This window comes from Marmota flaviventris, chromosome 13, assembly GCF_047511675.1.
Source record: "Marmota flaviventris isolate mMarFla1 chromosome 13, mMarFla1.hap1, whole genome shotgun sequence".
Classification (NCBI taxonomy): Eukaryota; Metazoa; Chordata; class Mammalia; order Rodentia; family Sciuridae; genus Marmota; species Marmota flaviventris.
The window spans coordinates 67,954,864-67,974,978 of record NC_092510.1 but is presented as its reverse complement, the minus strand read 5'-3'; the positions used below and the strand labels follow the sequence as shown (position 1 = coordinate 67,974,978).

Here is a 20,115-nt window from a genome sequence, read left to right as displayed (position 1 = left end):
TTTGCAGGAAGCTGATACCTTCCTATAGATGACTTTAATACATGAGTCTATTAAACTGGTTGGTGGTCTCAGGTCCAGGCCAAGATACTAGCCCACTTGCTGCTGTACTATTTGGTGCTCATTCAGAACTACTTTAGGCTCTATCATTTGTGGGAACAGGAAGGGAGAATGAGTGTGAAGCCACTGGGCCAAAAGCTACCATTATATAGATGGTTGTTTCTATAGTTTTCTACCATTCACATAATTACCAGACTCCAAAGGCTGCTATAAGATAATTTATTACAGACTAGCCTATAATTTCCTGTAACAATGGCACATACAATAATTAAAAACAGCAAAGATGCTTGGTTTCTTGTTTCACGTATTGGCCAGTACAGCTGTGGACAATGCTGAGTCCTCAGGAAGTTCAGGAGGTTGCTATTGAGGAAATCCAAGAGGATCATGTCACATCTCTGAGCAAGGGCCTGGGAAGTCCATCTGACCCTCTGCAAGAATTTGTCTGACCTCCCATGGAATGTTGAGGCCCTCTCCATCCAGTCTGTACAGAGGGATCAGAGTCCAAGCTCCTTCTGTAGGGTTGAACATCTATGAGGGGACCAGCAGCTGACCCTGATGACAGGGAGAAAGGCCAAAGACTAGAACTTTCTGCAAGAAGGAAGGCAGTCAGAAGACACAGCCATAGATAAGACAACCCTCTCTAGTTTCCACAAGTTTTGGCTTTATTCCGGGTCTACCGAGAAGAAAACCCTTCAGCTAGCTCTCAGGTATATACACAAGAGAACAACCTCCTGTGTCTTCAGGATCACTCCCCTGCCTATAGAGGTGAGGTAGGGGACTCTGGGCAGATGGCCCCTGATATGTGAGTTCCAAACAAATAGTCTGCTCAGGGCTCTGAAGCACCATGTGAACTTGTTTCTATTCATGACAGATAAAATCTGAGGGAAGAGATTAGCACAGCTCATTTCCAGAAAGTATCTTGTTCATTTTCAAAGCCTTGTTCTCATTGGAGCCATACAAAACCAGTAGATTCTGCTCAAAAGACATTAAATTCTATTCTGTGTGCTCCTTCCCTTCCCATTCTCCAATATAAATCACATAGCTCAGCAATATCTATAGGCTCCACTGACTATTTAGCCAGCCAGGAACAAACTCCAGGTCCTCTAAACTTGTTCTTCTAATACTTGGAATGTGAGTATCTAACTGGATAAGGTGTGGTTTGGAGAAGTATAGACATTGGAAGTGGAGCAGAGGGGTATCTACCAAGAATGACTGACACTTTCTGAAATGTCTGTCCCTCTCTCTTTGTGGAAAATTTCTAAAGGCAGCAGCTCCCACAGTCCAGCTCCTAGTACCACAAACTGGCTACTCAGGAATTCATGAAGCTTTTTGTAAAAAGTCATACTCTCAATGTCCCTCAAATTTCCTTAAATATACTTAACCAAAGAGATCAGCCTCTTTACTACAAGGACCCTAGGCTGGATATACAGCTAGCCCCCACTGGCTGATTTGTGCAATAGGTGCTGCCTGGTGGACACATACACCAAGAGTGTTCAGCTGCCTTCTTCCATGGAACGGGACTCTGATTTGAGTTTCACAAACTCTCGGGCCACCTCGTCATTGCTTCTCTGAGACAGAATCCGGAGAATGGTCATGCCTGTCTCATCCATGTGGATCTTCCGGCCCAACGGGCACCAGCAGGCACAGCTGCCCTTGGCTGCCACATCCCTCAGAGGCATCACAGCCAGCCCTAGCACACGATCCTCCCGGGCAAAGCAGTAATCCTTCACACATATCTGCAACTCATAGGCCTCTGGACCCTCTTCATTTCCCAGGAGGCTGTGAGTACAGGGTAGAAGGCAGGAGGCCAGAGCTGAGAGTCTTCAGCTGAATTCATCCCAGTTTGTCATCCAGTCCATCCCTCCTCTCCCCACCTCTGCAGTCTTACCCCCCCAGGGAACCCCCATACTAGACTCCTGCAGGTTTCCCATCCCACAACTTACAAGTGAAATGTCTCATTATACTTGGGGGCCCAGTTGTTGCTCTTGGATTTGGTTGTGAATTTCCTCTTCTTATCACTTTGGTGTGGGCCAACCATGGTCACTTCCACAAAAGGGCGGAACATACCTGCTGTCTGCCACTTGAGATCACTGGCAGCCACCACTGCCCAAACAAGGGAAACCTGTGAGTGATCCCACCAAGTATTCCCAGTTCTTAAGCCCCAGGTGACATTTCCCTTGGAGGAAAGCTGAGGTGCAAGGCTGGGATGGGCAGCCCCTGCCTTCAACTGATGAGTGAAATTACTGGCAAGAAAAGTCAGACTTATAAGTTTACACTGCTCACCTTTCACTGTAACCTTGTGCTCCCCAGTACCAGGGTGTGTAAATAAGTCCACCTGAATAGAGACTTCTCCCACAGGATCATCCACACCAGATGCTGAGGAACAGACAGATGGATAATTGCCTATTGGAGAACTCTAAGTCTTTAGGACCAATTATTCCAGGCAACACTGAGGGTTTAGGGGGCCACTACCCTATACCCTAAAGCAAGAAACAATCACCCACAGTAGCCATGGGAAAATAAGCAATGGGAGAAGGGAAAGAAAGGAGATAAAGAATTATAATTATATATTATAACACAAGTTAAGATGACAGCATCTTAGGAGAAAAAAACTTTCTTTAAAAATGTATTAGGGATATCTCAGGATCCCCAAACCTCTATCTCCTAGGCTGAAGAATTTTTCATTAAAAAATGTTGGGGAGGACAGTGCCATCACCCTACATTTACCCCTGTGTGTGTAAACTATGTCCACCCTATAGTGTCTCTTAATAGAACATTATGGGTCCCTTCTAGACAAAAGTAGCAACCTCCTACTTATCCCCAGGGTTTCTGGAGGCCCCTACTTGGGAGGGTGCCCTCACTGAAAAGACTTTGTCTTACTTAAATCTAGGCCCCTTCACAGAACAACTCTTTATAGTCTCAATCTGAGAAGTCAATGTGAAGGTTCCTCTTAGCAGAGGCCCCCCCCACCCTATTTTGAGAAAACAACACTACTCTGCACCTCAGATAAATCCCTTCTTTGTCCTGAGGTGGAGAGGTGAGAAAATTCTGATTACAGGATGGGAGTTAATAAGAGAACCCCTTCCTGGGCTACATGAATACATGGCTCATCTCCAAGACTTAAGATAGAGCTTCTCAAGTCTTGAGAAGCTCAACACCTGGTTCAGCTTCCCCAGCATAAGCAGCTCACAGGAGGTCAGTGTTATCTCATGTTAGATTCATATCTTCAAGATGTATAACATACCCTTTTCCGGCCGAATGTCCTCATTAGCAGTAAACCTAATACCTTTCCCATCATATACTGAGTGAAGACAGGCAAGTCAAAAGGTTGTAGCAGCAATAAGACAGAAAAAGAAGAATTGTTAGAGGCTAAAGGAGTTATGGCATTCAAAGCAGCACTACAAATACTTTGGGGAGCAAAAAGATGGAGCAGGGTGGAAAAAGAAGTCCAAGAGCTGGGTTCAGTGTCCCAGTGTTTCACATTAGACTTCTCTGGATGGAGATCAACTGAATCATGGGCAGAAGCAGTTGTAAAATATAGAGAGAAGGTATATAAGACCAGCAGGGTAAGAGGTTGTAGGCTCTAATTTCCTAGGCCTTTAAATGACAAAGAAATGGGTAGAAAACATACATATATACTTGTTCTCCCTGTAGGTGTATCCCCTGCCACCTCCTCTATGCCTCTTCTAGTTTCCTCTGTTTTTAATCTAGATTACAGAACAATGGTTCTGAAAAATCTTTTTAGATAAACTCAAATCTTCCGTGATATTACAGACCTTATATAGATAATCAGTTTTGTAAAATTTCTCCCTGACCCCTTTAGCCAAGCTGATCCCTGCTTCTCTTGCTCCTTTGACTAGAAATAAGAACAGACATGAGAAAAGATATAGTATTATAGGGTGTCCGTCCCCGCAAGACAGGGTATGCTTCATGAGCTCAATAAACATGCACTGGCCAGGTGATGTCTGGGGAAAGAAATTTCAGGTCCATTTCCCAGGGCCCTATGATTCTCCTGCCTTGTATAAGTATGGATTAGGGTAAATACTGAAATCCCCTCCAGAAATCCTGAGATTCAGGTTTGAAAGTCCTCTGAAGAAGAAACCCCTAAGGGCTTGAAGATCCTGACTTCCCAGAAGCAGATAAGTAAGGGAGGAAAAGGTGGGGATGCAAAGCTCTTAGGCCCTTACCCTGGGCAGTCTGGGAGCGCACAAAGGTCTTGATGAGAGTGTCTGTAGTCTGTGTGTACAGAGATAGAGCATAGCGTAGAGACTGCAGATCTGGGCTCTTCTCCAGGAAGGTTTTCTTTAGTCCATTGCCTCCCGCGTGGAAGTATTGCTGAAAGATAAATGAGCACTTGATTCACCCTCTCACAGAGTGGCAGTTCCCCAGCTGTTCTCAGAGAAGCCAGGACAGTTTCTAAGGTGAAGGTCCTCTTTGGGGTGTCTGGCAGGAGCAGTAGGGTAAAGCCACATTCCTGAAGGTAGTGTTTGACAGAAAGGTCTATCTGGTCAGGCACAGATATAGGAAAAAAACATTTCAGGCAGGGAGAATAGCCAAAAGTGCTTTTATCCCTCTGAATTTAGGGAACTTGATACCTTGCCTAACTGCCTTGAATCACAGTACAAATGGACCTGCCTTATTACCACCTTGCCAATCTTAAGTGTCTTGAATTTAGGAACATATCTGATTCTCTTTCTTTGTATCCTTCAATGCATAGGGCCACTTATTTAAATGTGGAGTGGTAAGAACCTGAGGGACACCTAGTCTGGCAGGGTGGAATGCTAAGGCCAGGTGTGTGTGTGGAGGTAAGACTATCTGGAAAGGGGGAGGTCTCCACCTTGATGGTGTCCAGGGCCAGGTCGAGGACAGCACACTGCTTTGGAGTGAGATTCCGTGTTTCTTCTCGCACCATATGGTCCTGGAACCCCAGAGAAAGCAGTAGTAAAGGACAGCTCAAGGAGGTCATGAAAGTCTTGGCTCAACTGCCAGCCCATGGCTGTATGTTCCACTCCTCTCCTCCACTTCCTCTTCAGTCTCCAAAGCCCAGATAGCCTTCCTCCCATGGTACCCTCTCCCCAGCTTCAGGAGGACCCCACATCCCAAGAACCTTGAGTTTGGAAAGATGGCTCAGCTCCTTGGCAGCAGTGAAGATCAACTGGGTGCCCTGGGCAGAGAGGGGATCAGTCAAAAGCAGGGGACTCCAAACTCCATCAAGAAGTGGGAGTGGGTGACAGCAGGAGGAGTGGGAGGGAGGTGTCCTTACCGTTTGGTCTGTGAGGGGTGGCAGAACAATCATTCTTTCCATTGTGTTCATCACCACCCGCCAGAGCTCCTTCAGGACACGCTTCAGAACTGTCTTCTCACACACAGTGGCAAAGAGTGTGAGGCTGCAGGTCCAGTCAACAAGTGAGGCCATGCTGAGGGTCCAGGAGTCCCCATCCCCAAGAGGCTCCTCTGTTTGATGGCCTCTGTTTTGCTTGTCCCCAAAGAACAGTCCTAAATGCTGTACTCACTTGCCATCCAGAAAGTCCATGAGAGGCCGCAACACACTATCTGCATCCTGAGCCACTGAAGCCCTGGAGTTGGGGGACGCATTTCCTGTGCCCCGTACCTGGCCCAGGATATCTGCCATTTGTCGAACACACTCATCGATCCGCACCTGGAAGCTACACATGTACCTACAGTGCAGTCCTCCCCTGCCCCCATACCTTGACCCTGGAGCAGCACCAGCTATTTGAGCTCATATGTCTATGCTCACAGCATAGCTTCAGCAGGGACAGTCAACAGGAGCAGAGGGAAGACCAACATACCTGCAGCTGGCTGAATGGGTATGGGCAGGGGCTCTGGGACTGGCCAGGGATCACACCTGGCTCCAAAAGCCATGTTTGGGATCACTGACCTGTTTCCAAACACCATGCTGAGCTCATCCAGAACTGTATTCAGTTTCACCTGCAGTTCCTTCAGACTGTCTGCAGCTTCAGGATCTAGCTGTATCCACAGAAAGTAGGTCTGGCTAGGCTCCTTCTCTTACCCTCTTCCCTTCTGAACCCCTTATCCTCTCTCTTAGGACCTTACCCCAGTGCCTACTCTTCCCTCCTGGAACCTTTTCCCAATGCCTGCTCCTCCCTCCTAGGGCAATAACTCAATGCCTGTTCCTCCCTCCTCGCATCTTATCCCAATGCCTACTCCTTCCTAGAGCTTTACCTCAATGCCCTTCTCAGATCAAGCCAGCCCAGACCCCAAGCTAACCTCCTAACATATCCCTAATCAATAAATAGCATAGTCTGTGGCCAGAGAGTTCAGGAATAACGGGAAAGTATGGTGACCCCAAGCCCTAAGACCTACCTCCTTGCCTCCCATGGCTTCAAACATTTTCTCCAACTGGACCCTCAATTGCTGCATGTTGTTCATCAGGATGCAGGGCTTCGGGGACAGATAAAGCCATTGAATCTTGGCTCCTTTCAGCACAGGACCCACTAGGCTAGGGTCCCTCCCTTTAACATTGTTCCAAAGCCACAGGGACTTTACATGTTACATGGTCTCTCCCTAAGCACTAAGATTTGGAGCCAATTCAGACAATTCTCCTTGAATGAATACTAGAAGCAAATGTTTTTTCCTTTAAGTTGGATGGTATACAGATATTCACAGTATTACCTTTTATAACTCCCTGAATGTCTTCAATTAAAAAAAGATCAAGCAAAGATCTAGCTTGGTAGAGGATAAAGCACCAAACCGAGGCTCAGAGGAACTCAGTCAAGTTCTTATTATCTTGTGGTATGGGTCTCAAGAAAAGCTTGGGAGGGACTCAGAAATCAAGAGCATCTGAGGATAACTTCAAAAGCCAGGAAGGAATCAAATGTCCTCATTTCCTTTCTTTAAATGCCCAGGGCCTGACCTTACCAGTTTCTCTTTTGTGCAATAATCTGGGAAGCTCTTCGATAAGATGTCTGCATATTCCATCAGCACTTTCCCGATGGTCTGAGAAAAGAGGAGAAAGAAGAGGAGTGGGAACCCTTTGTTCTCCCTGAAAGGATCTTGCCTGAGGTTGTATTTCTCATTCCAAAACAATAAGATCAGGGAAATAAAGGGGGAATCTCACACAAAGAGGCAAAATGTCCTCTCAACTGAAGAGTAACACTGAGACAGGTCTATCTTCCCCAGACACAAGCAAATGGCAATGGGCTAATGCTAGGTTTTAATTGAGGTCCTAGCAGAGAGGGGCTGAATAACGACAGAGAGTAGGTTGTACATACAGTGTTGGTAAGGGAAAGGGGGAGAGGGTCATGGTCACCTTAGCAAATCTCCTCATGTAGTGGGCAAGGATGTTGGGGTCTGGGCATTCCAGCTTCCGGATGATCTCAAAGCTCTGATTGAGCTGCGTGAAGATGTCCACCACAGAGCAGGAAAAGAGTGCATGCTCTGATGTCTGCTGGAACTAAGGAAGGCCATACACAGGGGTCACCATCCACAGCTGCTACCTTTTCTCAAGCTTATAGGATCTGAAAGAGCTCTGGCCAGCAGGGGTGCCTTAGTGGCCCTCCATATCCCTCTTATGGACTCTAAAGGGCAGGGACAGCCAGCCTGGTGGAAGCCCAGGAACTTCTACCAATAATTAAATGCTGGGAGACCTGGCCTGGCCCTGGTGCAGCCTAGGCTTCCAACTTACCCCATCCTTCTTATCTCGTTCCAGGGCCCCACGCAGGAATTCAAGGGATACATCCTCATTCTCATCCAGCCACTGTAGCACAAACTGCTCAAACCACCTACAGCCAGAGCAGGAGAATGGAGGGTTGAAGCTAGTGGTTGGCATATGTTAAATGCTTGAGAGCTCCATCAGACTGGCAAGGCATGTTTTGACACTCTTCTCTTTCTACACTAGTGCCCAGAATGAGCAGTTCCAAGACTGGCCTGCTGAAACGAATTGAGGATACCAGCCCCATCCACTCAGGGGGCCCTCTTCCCTCCCTCTGTACTGCCCACATGACTTACACTGGGTACTCAGGCACCTGCCCCTGGAGGGCAGGCAGATCCTGCACATATTCATTGTGGAGCCACTTCACCTTGAAGTGCAGGTTCATGTAGTCGGCACTCTTACACAGCCGGTCTTTCTCATGCTCTAGTGAGGGGAGGGAGGCTGGATTAGGTCTGAGCAGCAGAGGCCATGGTTCCCAAACTTTTCCAAGGTAACAGATCCTGTCAGGTGGCTCTACCAGACGTCTCAGAAGACTTGTGATTCCCAACCTCCTTCTCATAGCCATCTCTCCAACCAGTGTTTTATTCAGCTTACTCTCTAAGAAACGGCCCAAATCTTCTCTAGAAATAAGCAATTTCCGGATGAAGCCTATAGTCTTTTTGTTCTAACTTTCAGAAGTGCAGAGTGAGGTCACTGGCCTCTGGTGAAGAAGAGAAAGGGCTGTAGTTGCTAATGCTGATCATTGAGGACACAGCTCAGGACTGTAGAGGGACAATGGTTTTCTAGATTTTTAAAGAAAATATTAGTAGCCAAGCCATTCCTCCAGGCAGGCTTAAATGCAGAGATGTGAAGTTGTATATGGCATGAATGGGTTAATGACAACTACTCAGATTCAGGGAAAACCAAAGTAGGAAGTATAGTCAGTTTGGAAACTATGGAAACACAGCCAGACGCAAAGGCCATCATGCTGCAGAAAACAGACTATTATTATGGATTTAGAAGGTCATCTAGCTGAATCTCCAGAGACTTCTGGAAAATCTAGGATTCAGATCACTCAGCTGGGCTCAGAGTCCAGAGCACTGGCCAAGGTTCTCTTCATTCCCCAACCCCTAGAGAACTGAAGCATTAATTTCAATAATAAAAGCCAACTGTGTGGTGGCATAACATAATGGTAAAGGCAAGCAAATGGGGGAAATACTAAGCAACAGAGAAGAGGCTGGTGTCCTTGGGGACTATGTTGCTCAACTTTGGGATGCCACAAGTGATGTTCCTCCAAGTCAAGGCAGAACATCCAATCTGGGGCTGCTGGCTCTTGTAAATTAGTATAGCAGACACTTGGGGAGGAAATGGAAGCCTGGGATTCAGCTGCAAGAGACTTTTGTTCCCAGGTCTTTCATCTCTTGGTACTATAGGCAGCACCATTCCAACCTGAAGTTGCATTTGCTGTCTCTTCTATGAAGCAGTGAGCAGGAAAAGGAAAAGGTACAAGACTAGAGGCAAAAGGACAACAACCAAAAGTTCTTACCACCAGGAAAGAGGACTTTTCGAATACGAATGACAGTGGTTGCTTGTGACAGAGCAAAGACACCAATGAGCAACAAAGAGTAGAAAACTCAGGGACATAATAGAGACCCCTCTTCTCCACCCCAGCCCCTCTGTCCTTGAACCAGTTCTAAACCTAGGAACTTGAAAAGGCAGCACCAGTGGCCCCTTCCTCCATCCTGTAACAACTCACTAGAAGTGGGGGCAGGGCTGTTCCTAATTCTTCCTTCCAGCCACCTAAAAGTTACTATATTTACATATAATTCTTACTTTCTCTGTCAATCCATTATCTGTTCTCTGGATCCAGGTCCCAATTTCTATAATAAACATTAACTTCTGTGGTATAAACACTAACGTATGAGTGTTAAAACATGTTCAACATTCTAACAAGGTCCAAAGAAAAAGTTGCTTGAGGTTGCTGTTGCTGCTGGTGGTGGGGTTAATCTGCCAGAAGGGGTAATCTTGTTTGCATAACCTTCTTGCCCTGACTTCTGTTGTGCTCCTTCCATTTTTCATCCTTAGAAAGTTTTTTCAACCTTATGATTTTAACTATCTAGTCTGATGATATATCCCCAAATCTCTCTTTGGTTCTGATAATTTTTAGGAAAGGTTTTGATGCAACGTTTCATTGTGCATAATCTAACTTTAGTCTCCATCTCTCACTATCTTAACATCTCCAGGTGAAGTTGAACACAGTATACCAATCAATCTTACCCTCTTGTCCAATGCTGAGTATTATCCTAAATTCTTTCTTCTTCCTCTATACTCACATCCAGTTAAATCACCAACCCCTGATGATTTTACCTCCAAAATGTCTCCATTTCCTTCAAGTCATACTATTACCTGCCTAGGTCTCATCACCACCACCTGGATTACTACGACAGCCTCATTCCCCTTCAGGTTACTCTCCATAGAGTAGCCATAGTGAGTGGCCTTTCCATGATAAATCTGATCATGTCAATCCCTTGTTTAACATGCCAGTGGTTCCCATCTGCCTCAGGATGAAGTCCAGAAGCCTAAACATGGCTTACAACCTCTTATGATTTAATTCTGTCATATCTCTCCATCCTCATCTCTCACTGATCTATCTACTCTCTGAAATGCTAATCAAACTGAACTACTATTTCCATAAATTCATCAAATTGCATTCTTAAAGTACATTTACTTGATTATATATAAATTATACGCCAATAAAGTCTATTTAGAAAACACTTGGTAAAGGACAGCATCTTAAGTTGTCGTTTCACAATCATCATCAATGCTGTCCTTTTATTATCCAGGTGCCTCTCCTTCATTTGCCATCCATATTCTAGGAATCACTAGGTCTAGCAAACACTTCTTTTAGTGTCTACTGAAGGCCATTTTTCCCTTTCCATTCCTCTGCTCTAATCCCAGGGCCAGCCCTTCATCCCTAAATTGTTACAATAGCCCTTCACTATCTGTGTTCTCTGCTTCCACCTCTCCCTGTTCCAGCTGCTCTGTTTTACAGGAGTAAAATCTTGTTAAAATTCTACTTTGTGTGGGGTGGCTCATGCTGTAATCCTAGGAACTTGGGAGGCTGTGGTAAGAAGAACACAGTTTGAAGTCAGCCTCATTAACTTAGTGAGAAACTGTCTCAAAATAAAAAATAAAAATAGTTGGGGGTGTGGCTCAGTGGTATAGAGCACCCGTTTCAATCCTCAGTACTGCAAAAAGAAAAAAAAAATTCTGTTCATTGATCTTTGCCTATAATGGTTTCTTATTGTTTTTAATTTTAATATTTTTTCAGTTGTAGATGCACACAATGCCTTTATTTTTGATTTGTTTATTTTTTGTATGGTGCTGAGGATTGAATCCAGTGACTTTCATGTGTAAGGCAAGCATTCAACCACTGAGATATACCTCCAGCCCCCTCTTATTGTTTTTAGTGGCTTATTCAGTGCTAAGTGCCAGGCAATATGCTAACTATATCCTATATACCTCAGTTGTTTCATCAGCTCAATGAAATCCATGCCATCATCACACCCATTTTGCAGATCAGAAAAGGGGAGCTCATAGAAATTAAGCAGCTCTGTCCAAGGTCACACGGCTAAATAAGTAGTGTGAGACTTGAAACCAATACAGTTGTTCATTCTCTTAAAGCAGTTTTTAACTTCTTTTGTGGTTTATTTTGTTTGTTTTTTATAGTACCAGGGATTGAACGCAGGACTTCATACATGCTAGGTAAGTACTCTACCACTGAGTTACCTACCCAGCCCTTTTTAAAATTTTTATTTTGAGATACAGTCTCACTAAATTCCCCAGGCTGCCCTCAAACTTTGTTATCCTCTTGCCTCAGGTGCCCAAGTAGCTGGGATTACAGGCATGCCCCACAGTGCCTAGCTGGTGCTTGTTTTAAACATTGGCAGAACTCCCTTTGAAAAGATCTCTCACCTAGAACCCTATATATGATTGATAAAAGAAAGTTGATTGCTGGCACCAGGAAAATGCTTAAGAGCCCAGCCCCTGGGTTTCCCCTTTTAAATTAACTTAGCTCTTCAGATATTTTGGTCTGGAAAACTATTCTCCATCATGCACTACCCCTTACTTATGGAAATGATTTTTTTTTTTCATGGTTATTTATGTTTTCCCCCAAACCCACTGGAGCTGGAGTTCTTCAAGAACTGGAACCAAATGCATCAAGTTTGGTGAATGTTGCCTGAAAGAGGACTGGTGACCTTCTCGCTAGACTGAGAGGTGAATGTGTATGCTATAGCCTTAGGACAGACCCCGTGTGGGCAGGATGCATCCCCTGCTCTGGGGCTGAATTATAGAATGCATGTGTGTAGTCTGTGGTTTTCACAAATTTAGCACAGATCTTCAAGGTTTCTTTCAACCTCAAAATTAATTGCTTCTAAACCTCATTAAGTTTTGAGAGTATGAGTGTTAGCCATTTCCTCTGCTATCCACCCAAATAACAGATCCAGACTCTACTATGTGCTTGCCCCAGGTCCTCCTCCTCCTAGATCTACTTTAGGGAGCTAGACTAACCTACACAGACAGACAGGAAAGACAGCTAAATAGGTGAGCACAGATGGGTACAGGTGGGAAGATGACACAGGTAGGGAATAGTATCTTTGTGGACCAAGGTGGGAATTGAAAAAAAGAATAAGCTAAATGAATGAGATGAATAATAACATCTGTGGCCCTGCTCTATAGGAGTAATAAGGAAAGAAATGGCTTTGTCACATTAATCCAGAGCAGCTTTCTAGGAAAGTCAGGGCAGTCAGTGCCCAATATGAGAAAATAACAACATCTAGCTATGTATTTAAAGATCTCTGATTGTTTAAAATGGTAAGGATAAGTTTCACAAGACCATTCTCTTGGAAGCTAACTTGCCTAGTTGGATAAGGAAAAGGTTTGCTTGGGAAGAGGAGTCCACCTTTCTGGGAATGCCCACCATGGGATGAGTTGATCTCAGTGTATCCTACACCTACAGGGCCCCCTATTATGTTTCCACACAGAGCCATTTCCATTATTTCCTTTGGCTTTAGCTCTGCCCACCCAAAGTCTCCTAAGGTCCACTTCCTACCATGGCTAGAATCCCTCTAGTCTCATTGCACCATTTACCCAGAACTTATAGTTGCCCAGGAGAGGAATGGACAGCTTACAAGGTGCTTGGGATAGGAGCCTGAAACCCACTGACTTGGGCAGACCCTTACCCTCTAATGCGTATTTCATGTCTTGGGCAAACAGATGCCACATCACTTCTGCGCTGACTTTTCCCACATTCAATTCCTGAGGAAACCTGAATAACAGAAGAAACCACAATCAGAGAACAGGGCAAGAGTTATTTGATGTGATTAATTCCAAAATGCCTACTACTTGGGAGTTCATACTGAAGAGAGGAGAAGCCAAGGGAACGGAGCTAGTTTCATATGGAGAAAAGGAATCCAGGGACTGATAAGACAAGTAAGGGCAAAGGGGATCCCCTGAGGCAAGGAGGGTCCAGGGGAGAAAATGCCCCAAAATAAAGGAATTGAGGCCCAAAGGAGGGTTGAGGGTGAAGGCAGGTCTAAGCTAAATAAGGTGGAGGAGAAAAGGCAAGGGGGTGGGCTCTATGAAGTCCCACTTTAATCACAATGGACAGAAACATACACACATGGTCTCTGGATCCCCTAGGGCTCCCAGCAGCCTCTCACTCCAGGGAGGCTGGCTCAGTCTGGGCAGAGCCCCCCATTATGTTTCCACACCTGTCTCCAGAAACAGTTACCCAGACAGATACAAGGGACAGAGGGACAGACTGACGGACAGGAGGAAGAGGTGGCACTGTAAACATACAGAGATAGGAAAGAAAGAAGCTGTTAGACAGATGGACAGAGCAATCACCAACCAGACAGGGTCATGTAGGGTAATACTCACTGGTTCAGAACAGGTGTATAGGAATTTTTATCTTCCTCTATGATTGACACAATGAGTGTGATGAGTTTGGGCCAAAAATCCAGGTTCCGAATGCTGGGACCTTGTTCCTCTAGAGGTAGCTCCTGCTTCTTGTTCCAGAGTAGACAGTGAGAGACAAAAGAATTGGAGAGTATCTTAAATCTTTCTCTTTTTATTCCCCATCCCATGCCCCTTCCTCTAGATCAGGGACCCTTCCTTGAGCCTGTGTTCCATAAGACTGTCCCTGTTCCATGAAAGGAGTGACTACTAGGAGGCCCTTTCTCTCTTGAAAAGGTCACTTCCCAGGCCCAGGTTACTGCTCTGACAAGCTTGGTCTGTCCAGGAGACATGAAGGTCCCCTTCCTTCTCCTTCTCATTTGCTCCAGTAGATGACTCCCTGGATGAAGTGAGCTCCTCTCTAGTTTCCCTAAGTAGGTATAGTTCTGCAGACACCCTCTTCTAGTGGTATCCCTTCTCTGAGCACCCACTCCCCGCCCTGCCACACACACATATCTCAGCTCTGAGAAGCTCCTTCTAATTCTATGTGAACTACTAGCCAGACCTTGTATGCTTTTTGGCCTAACTTTCAGGAGGGTAGTCTTCTATTGACCCACTAAAGGTCATTGGGGAGAAGACCTGCATCTAAGAAGCTAACTGCCTAGCTGGATAAGAAAAAAGTTTGCTTGAAAAGAGACAAGGGAAGAGTGGATCTCAGGAAAAGAGGAGCCACTTCACATTCAGACCCCAGAAGGGACAAGTAGGAGTTTCTATAGAGATATTGGAGTGGATGTTATTTCTCACTGGGACAAAGGCAAAGGTGAAGCTGCCCAGAATGGCAAGAATATGGCTTTTATGTGATGTCATGTCACTGCAAAGTCTCTAACAGTCCTTAATAAACCTGGGTCACTAAGAAGTTACCAGAAACCAAGACAGAATCTAAATCCTATTGATTCTACCTCAGTAAAATCACTTATATACATTTCTTCCTTTTACTTTTTCTGAAACAATTCTGGCTGGCTCTTATCATTCAAGGATCTCCTGACTGGTCTTTAAACTTTACTCCAATACCTCCTCTAGGTATTTAGTGATCTTACTATAAGGGAAATCTCACTGTTATTCCTCTGTTTAAAGTCTTTTAAAGGCCTTCAATTATGTTTAAACTCCTTAGCTTGACACAAATGTTCTTCAGAATATGACCTCTCTCAACCTCATGTCTTATCACTTCTCTTTCCTGTTGAAGCCAGCACCACACCATGATCACTACGTCCTTATTACAGTACCAGGCATTCTAAGAACTTTACACATTATTATCTTGTTTGATTCTCAGAATAACTCCATTAAGTAGAATTATTTTCACCTTCATTTTCAGATGATGAAACTGGGGGACAGCAAGGTTTTATGACTTGCTCAAGGTCATACAACTGTAAACAGCAGAACCAAGATTCTCACATAGCTGAATTCCAAAGCCTGATGCTATAACTATCCTAATTAAATTGCTTTTATTTTCTTAAATTAGCATACTCATGTACAATTTTGCGCTACCAAACATTCTATTTTCTTCACATGGTATCCTCTCCTCATTCTTCCAGATCCTTTTTGAAGCTAAGTCTTACTCCTTCCTTAAAACCCAGGTTGAACTTTACTTCTGTGAAATGTTCCCTGACACCCCTAGTCTGGTTAAGATACTACTCTTCTGGGGTCCCAGAGCACTTTCTGTGAAACTCTAGTACAGACCTATCAGAGAACTACAACTACAATAAAATATAATAAAAATAAAAAGAACAATAAATGTAGCAATTTGTTTCCATCTCCAGTAAACAATAAACTCCCCTAAGGCAGAGATGTGTCTTACTCAACTTTACATCTCTAATTGCCTGTTTGTTAAATGAATGGATTGATGATTGAACCAATGATTGAAGGTCAGTAATGGAAATATTAACAATATCAAAGTTTTTCCCCAGTGTAAATATTGAACAATAAGAAAATTAGAATGAGAAAAAGAAAAAGGCAGATAGCAAAATAAAAAAGACTAAAGCAAGTATTTGTATAATTTTCAGGCCCTCTTCAAAGTCTACATTTTATTCTCAGGCTGGAGCACAGGGACCAAATATTCAAATCAATATCTGCATAGCTGAAAGATCAAAAGTGATAATGGTGTTCCCCCCACAACAAGAGAGAATTCATAGATGGTTAACAGAGGAACCCAGAATATAGCAAGCAAAACAAGGACCCCAGAAAAACCTCCCATAGCTGTCAGAACCAATTTTTATAAACCATAAAAGAAGGATGCTTTAAATATATGACTGCTGCAAAAAGCACATTTGGGAATGAGAGGAAGCAGCAAGATCTTAGTCTTTACTAAGGTTCTCCTAGGAAGCATTAAAAATAGAATTAAAGGATAAATGCTCAATAAATTTAGATCAATAGAGTCCTATTATTTGGTCCTATTACCTTTCAAAGTCTATCTCAAATGCCCCTTGTTTTATGTAGCTTTCCCTCATATCTGATCAAGAGTAACTTCCTCCTTGGAATCCTTTCATCCTTATTTCTTTAAAAGAGACCCTTCTAACGGACTACTTTGATTACAGTTACATATATGCTTATAAGACTGAACTTACTAAAGGAGTACTGTGCTTTCCTCAGACCTGGCGTAGGACAGACAAACAACATATTATTTGTTAAACTGAAGGAAAGCTACTCTGTACGGCTATCAAGATATTACTAAGACAGAAACGGTAACTGAGTAATTGGATCTAGAAGGAAGTCCAGGTTTTTAAATGGGGGCCAAAGGGTCTGGGGAAATATATGTAAAATTTGAAGGATCTAGAAATAGATAGTGTCACCAGGCACTGATTTAGGATGCCAGCCTAAAACAGGTGAAACAGCACAGCCTCACAGAAGGAGCAGGTTGGCCTTGAGAATTAGATGGTGAATTATACTACAGAAGACATTGCAGACAAAAGTGACCAGAGAGAAAAGTTAGACTTTCATGAGCCAGGAGTGCAGAGGGACAGCAACAGATCTCAGGGGAAGGCAACACAGACCTTATAGTGATCACTATGAGTCAGAACAAAATTAACCTTCAGCAAGAAAAAATGACCACAACAAACTGAGAATTCCACTACTGAACACCTCAACTGTGCTTAAATATAGGTTCACTTTCTTCAGCACGAAAGTAAAACTTATTGCTATTTCTGTTCAACTCAGGTGTCACATTTTGTCCAAGAGTCCCTGCTAATCCACAAATGTCTCACATGGTTTAGATATTTCATAATCTATAACTCATTTACCCTGAGCACATCAAGGACTTTGTCCTGAGCTCCTTCCACTATGCTTCTTGCAAAAAAAAAAAAAAAAAAAATCTCAGGCTCCAAAGAGTTATAGTCAGCTGGCCCCACTTAACCCCAAATTTCTTACCAGCTGATACTGGCGATTGTATAAGTCATGGCAGTTGTTGAAGATATACTCATATGTGGAGTTCAAACAGGCCTTCACACAATCCTTTACCACCTGGCTGGCTCTTGGAGGGCTCTGCAGTTCTTGTACCTGTTGATTGATAGAAGAAATACAGGCTCAGGGTCCTGCTCACCTATATATGATATCCTCCCCAGCATTCCCCAAACCCACTACAGAGTCTTCCATTCATTTCTGTGTTCCTAGACCTTGCTCTGTGATGAAATTGACAGGAAAACTGATGGGGAGAATTTACAACTCATCCTTGTTTTCCTACTGTCTATGTACTCTCTCAGAAGTAACCCAGGGAACAGATGTATGGAAATGTAAGCTTAGAGAATCCTGTATCCACCAGCTCTGCCCAGTGATTCTTACTCTCCTGTGGTCACATCTTCAGCCTAGCAAATCAGCCCAGTTCATCCTTACCTTCATTCTGAAGAAAGTAATGCTGGTCAGCAAATCCACTGTGGATTTTAAATCCTGAAGCCGCTCAGGGCTCCCAGCAGGGAAATTATTCTGTTACAAATCAAGCAAATATTCAAATCAATATCTGCATAGCTGAAAGATCAATATGAATATGAAAATTTTATCTGCCAAAATTCAATCAAAAGTAACCCACTGAGATTTTCTACAGTTGAGCTGGGCAAAACAAACAAACAAAAAAACCTGTGATATTGTCTCCCTCTTTCTTTTCAAGAACCTAAAGACAGGTCCTTCCCCAAAGCAGAGATTAATACTCCACAGCTCAGAAAGCAACACATCCTTCCCACAATCCTACTTTCCATGCAATGTTTTTGTTCAAATGAACACCCCCCTACCCCCCCACCCCCAAACACACACACACACACAGTTTTCATGGATGAAGGTTCTTACACCCAGTGAGTTCTTCAAAAATTACAATCTAACTGTATATCCTGGAATATAAGTGTAGTCCCACTACATTAAGATCAATCTGAGATCTAGGACCTGTACTTTCATACAGTAGACCCTATCTCTTCTACTATTCTGGAGCCAGATGGTAGAGCTCTGAGCAGAACTTCTTTGGAGTGAGATCCTTAGGATTTTCCTGCATGCCTTACTTCATTCCTTTTGGAATGCGTTTTAGAAGAAGCTGCATGCAGGAGTGAAAGGAGGCAATGAGCCACTCTCCACTTTAAGAGTCAGTTTGTTTGTTTTGTTTTTGTTTTTTGATACTAGGAATTGAACCCAGAGGTACTTTACCATACTGAGCTACATTCCCAGCCCTTTTTATTTTTAGTTTTGTGAGATCCTGCTGTTGCTGAGGCTGGCCTGGAACTTGTGATCTTCCCGACTCAGCCTTGTGAGTTGCTGGGATTATAGGATGAGCCACCGTGTCTGGTTCCCAAGGGTCAGTTTTAAAACTTTTGAATGGCTACTTATATGCCAAAAATAAGATATACAGTCATCTCCCCATTATTTTTGCAAATGAAGGACACTGGAAGTACATATAAAACCTCACTTTTTTTAAAAGTTTTTTTTTGAGGTTGTTTTTATACTTACTTTTTAATGTGTGTACAATGCATTCTCTGTAAATTCACAACATTTAAAGTGAGTAATAAATCCATTCTAAAAAGATGTAACTTAGGAGGAGCTGAAAAAAAAACCCATTTCCTTTTCCTGCCCCATCCAATATATCCATCTTCCTACTACAACTATTTCCTCCCTCCATCCTAGGCATGGATATGACGTCACTCTGATACAAATTACTTGCCCATGCCAAGCTACTTTTTTCCCCCAAAATGACATTCTCATGCTTCCCCTGAAAAATGAGGAAAGTATGACAGGCTTCCCTATGTTACTCATACAGGCCTCAGACTCAAGATCCTTCTGCCTTAATCTCCCAAGTAGCTGGGATTACAAGTATGTACCACCTAACCTGACAAGTTTATAATTTTTTAAAGGACACTTTTAGAAGAGGTATCTTCAGGAAACTCTCTAATGGGAATGTTTTCAGAGAGTCTATAGAATAATGTTAAGTGGTGTTTGAAAGCCAACTGTCTGTAACAAACAACCTGATTTTATAAACTTCATGGTCCTTGGAGTTAGGAGAACCACAGCTGTCAGTAATACTGGCCACCCAGGAGGGTGTGTGATGACGGACCAATTTTTCCTGTTTTCAGCCTTTATAACCAAGATTGGCCTATGTCTCTCTACTGAATTTGATATTATCTATCATCCCACCTCAAGCCATGTCTTCACTTACTCTGTATGTAGAGAGGTCTATCCTCAGTGAGTTGTGCAGCTGGTCCAGAAGTTTTACAAATCTCTCTTTCTGAGGGTGAAAAACAAATATTGGGGAAAAGAGAGAAAATCTATTCCAGAGACCCCTAAACTACATCAGAAATAGAACTATTTCTGGGTGAGCAGACAGGGTATGGAGGAGACATCGGCTGGCAACATTTCCTACCCCATCTCTGCCCATTGGGAGAACAAACAATGTAAAGGAAAAAGAAGAGGGGTGGTTCCTTTCCCATTTCTTAGCTGTTCTGTCTCAAACTATGGAATCTTCTCACACTGATGAGGGGAAAGTCAAGTCCCTGGAAAGGGAAACATTCCTTTCCATATCCAAGTTGACAGGACATTACTCGTGTATTTCTGTATCAGTCAGATAAAAAAAAAAATGTCAAGCACATTCTCCAACTTGTTCCTGAGTTCTGAGGTCTCTTGACTTATCTTGGGATAATGCATAGCAATTATATAGCCATAGCCTGGCAGTGAAGATGGAAGATATAAATGGTGAGGCATTTAGAAGACAGTCAGACATGAGGAGTCTCTTTTTATTTTTGGGTACTGGGGATTGAACCCAGGGGCCCTTAACCACTGAGTTACATCCCCAGCCCTTTTATTTTTTATTCTGAAACAGGCTTTGAAGTTGTGATCCTCCTGCCCTAGCCTCCTGAGTTGCTGGGATTACAGGTATGTGCACCACTGTTCCTGGGAAGGGGTCTCTT

At 43.6% G+C, this 20,115-nt stretch overlaps 1 protein-coding gene across 6 annotated transcripts in view; it reads right to left on the bottom strand.

The window, feature by feature from the left end:
• Positions 1-262: 262 nt before the first annotated feature.
• Unc13b (unc-13 homolog B) overlaps positions 263-20,115 on the bottom strand; it is a 208,649-nt gene continuing 188,796 nt past the window's right edge. For 4 of the 6 annotated variants that reach the window (XM_071600727.1, XM_071600729.1, XM_071600731.1 and 1 more), the window contains 19 exons: positions 19,368-19,436; positions 17,570-17,659; positions 17,108-17,236; positions 13,673-13,800; positions 12,973-13,058; positions 8,047-8,173; positions 7,724-7,820; positions 7,349-7,492; positions 6,958-7,035; positions 6,403-6,480; positions 5,957-6,045; positions 5,571-5,723; positions 5,321-5,444; positions 5,165-5,221; positions 4,895-4,975; positions 4,245-4,392; positions 2,341-2,433; positions 2,001-2,160; positions 263-1,836 (listed from right to left, as the gene is read on the bottom strand). In XM_071600727.1, the coding sequence (XP_071456828.1) occupies positions 1,551-1,836; positions 2,001-2,160; positions 2,341-2,433; positions 4,245-4,392; positions 4,895-4,975; positions 5,165-5,221; positions 5,321-5,444; positions 5,571-5,723; positions 5,957-6,045; positions 6,403-6,480; positions 6,958-7,035; positions 7,349-7,492; positions 7,724-7,820; positions 8,047-8,173; positions 12,973-13,058; positions 13,673-13,800; positions 17,108-17,236; positions 17,570-17,659; positions 19,368-19,436 (2,217 nt within the window). In that variant the 3' untranslated portion in view covers positions 263-1,550. The remainder of the gene's footprint in view (positions 1,837-2,000; positions 2,161-2,340; positions 2,434-4,244; positions 4,393-4,894; positions 4,976-5,164; positions 5,222-5,320; positions 5,445-5,570; positions 5,724-5,956; positions 6,046-6,402; positions 6,481-6,957; positions 7,036-7,348; positions 7,493-7,723; positions 7,821-8,046; positions 8,174-12,972; positions 13,059-13,672; positions 13,801-17,107; positions 17,237-17,569; positions 17,660-19,367; positions 19,437-20,115) is intronic. The other 2 variants (XM_071600728.1, XM_071600730.1) reach the window with 1 other exon arrangement.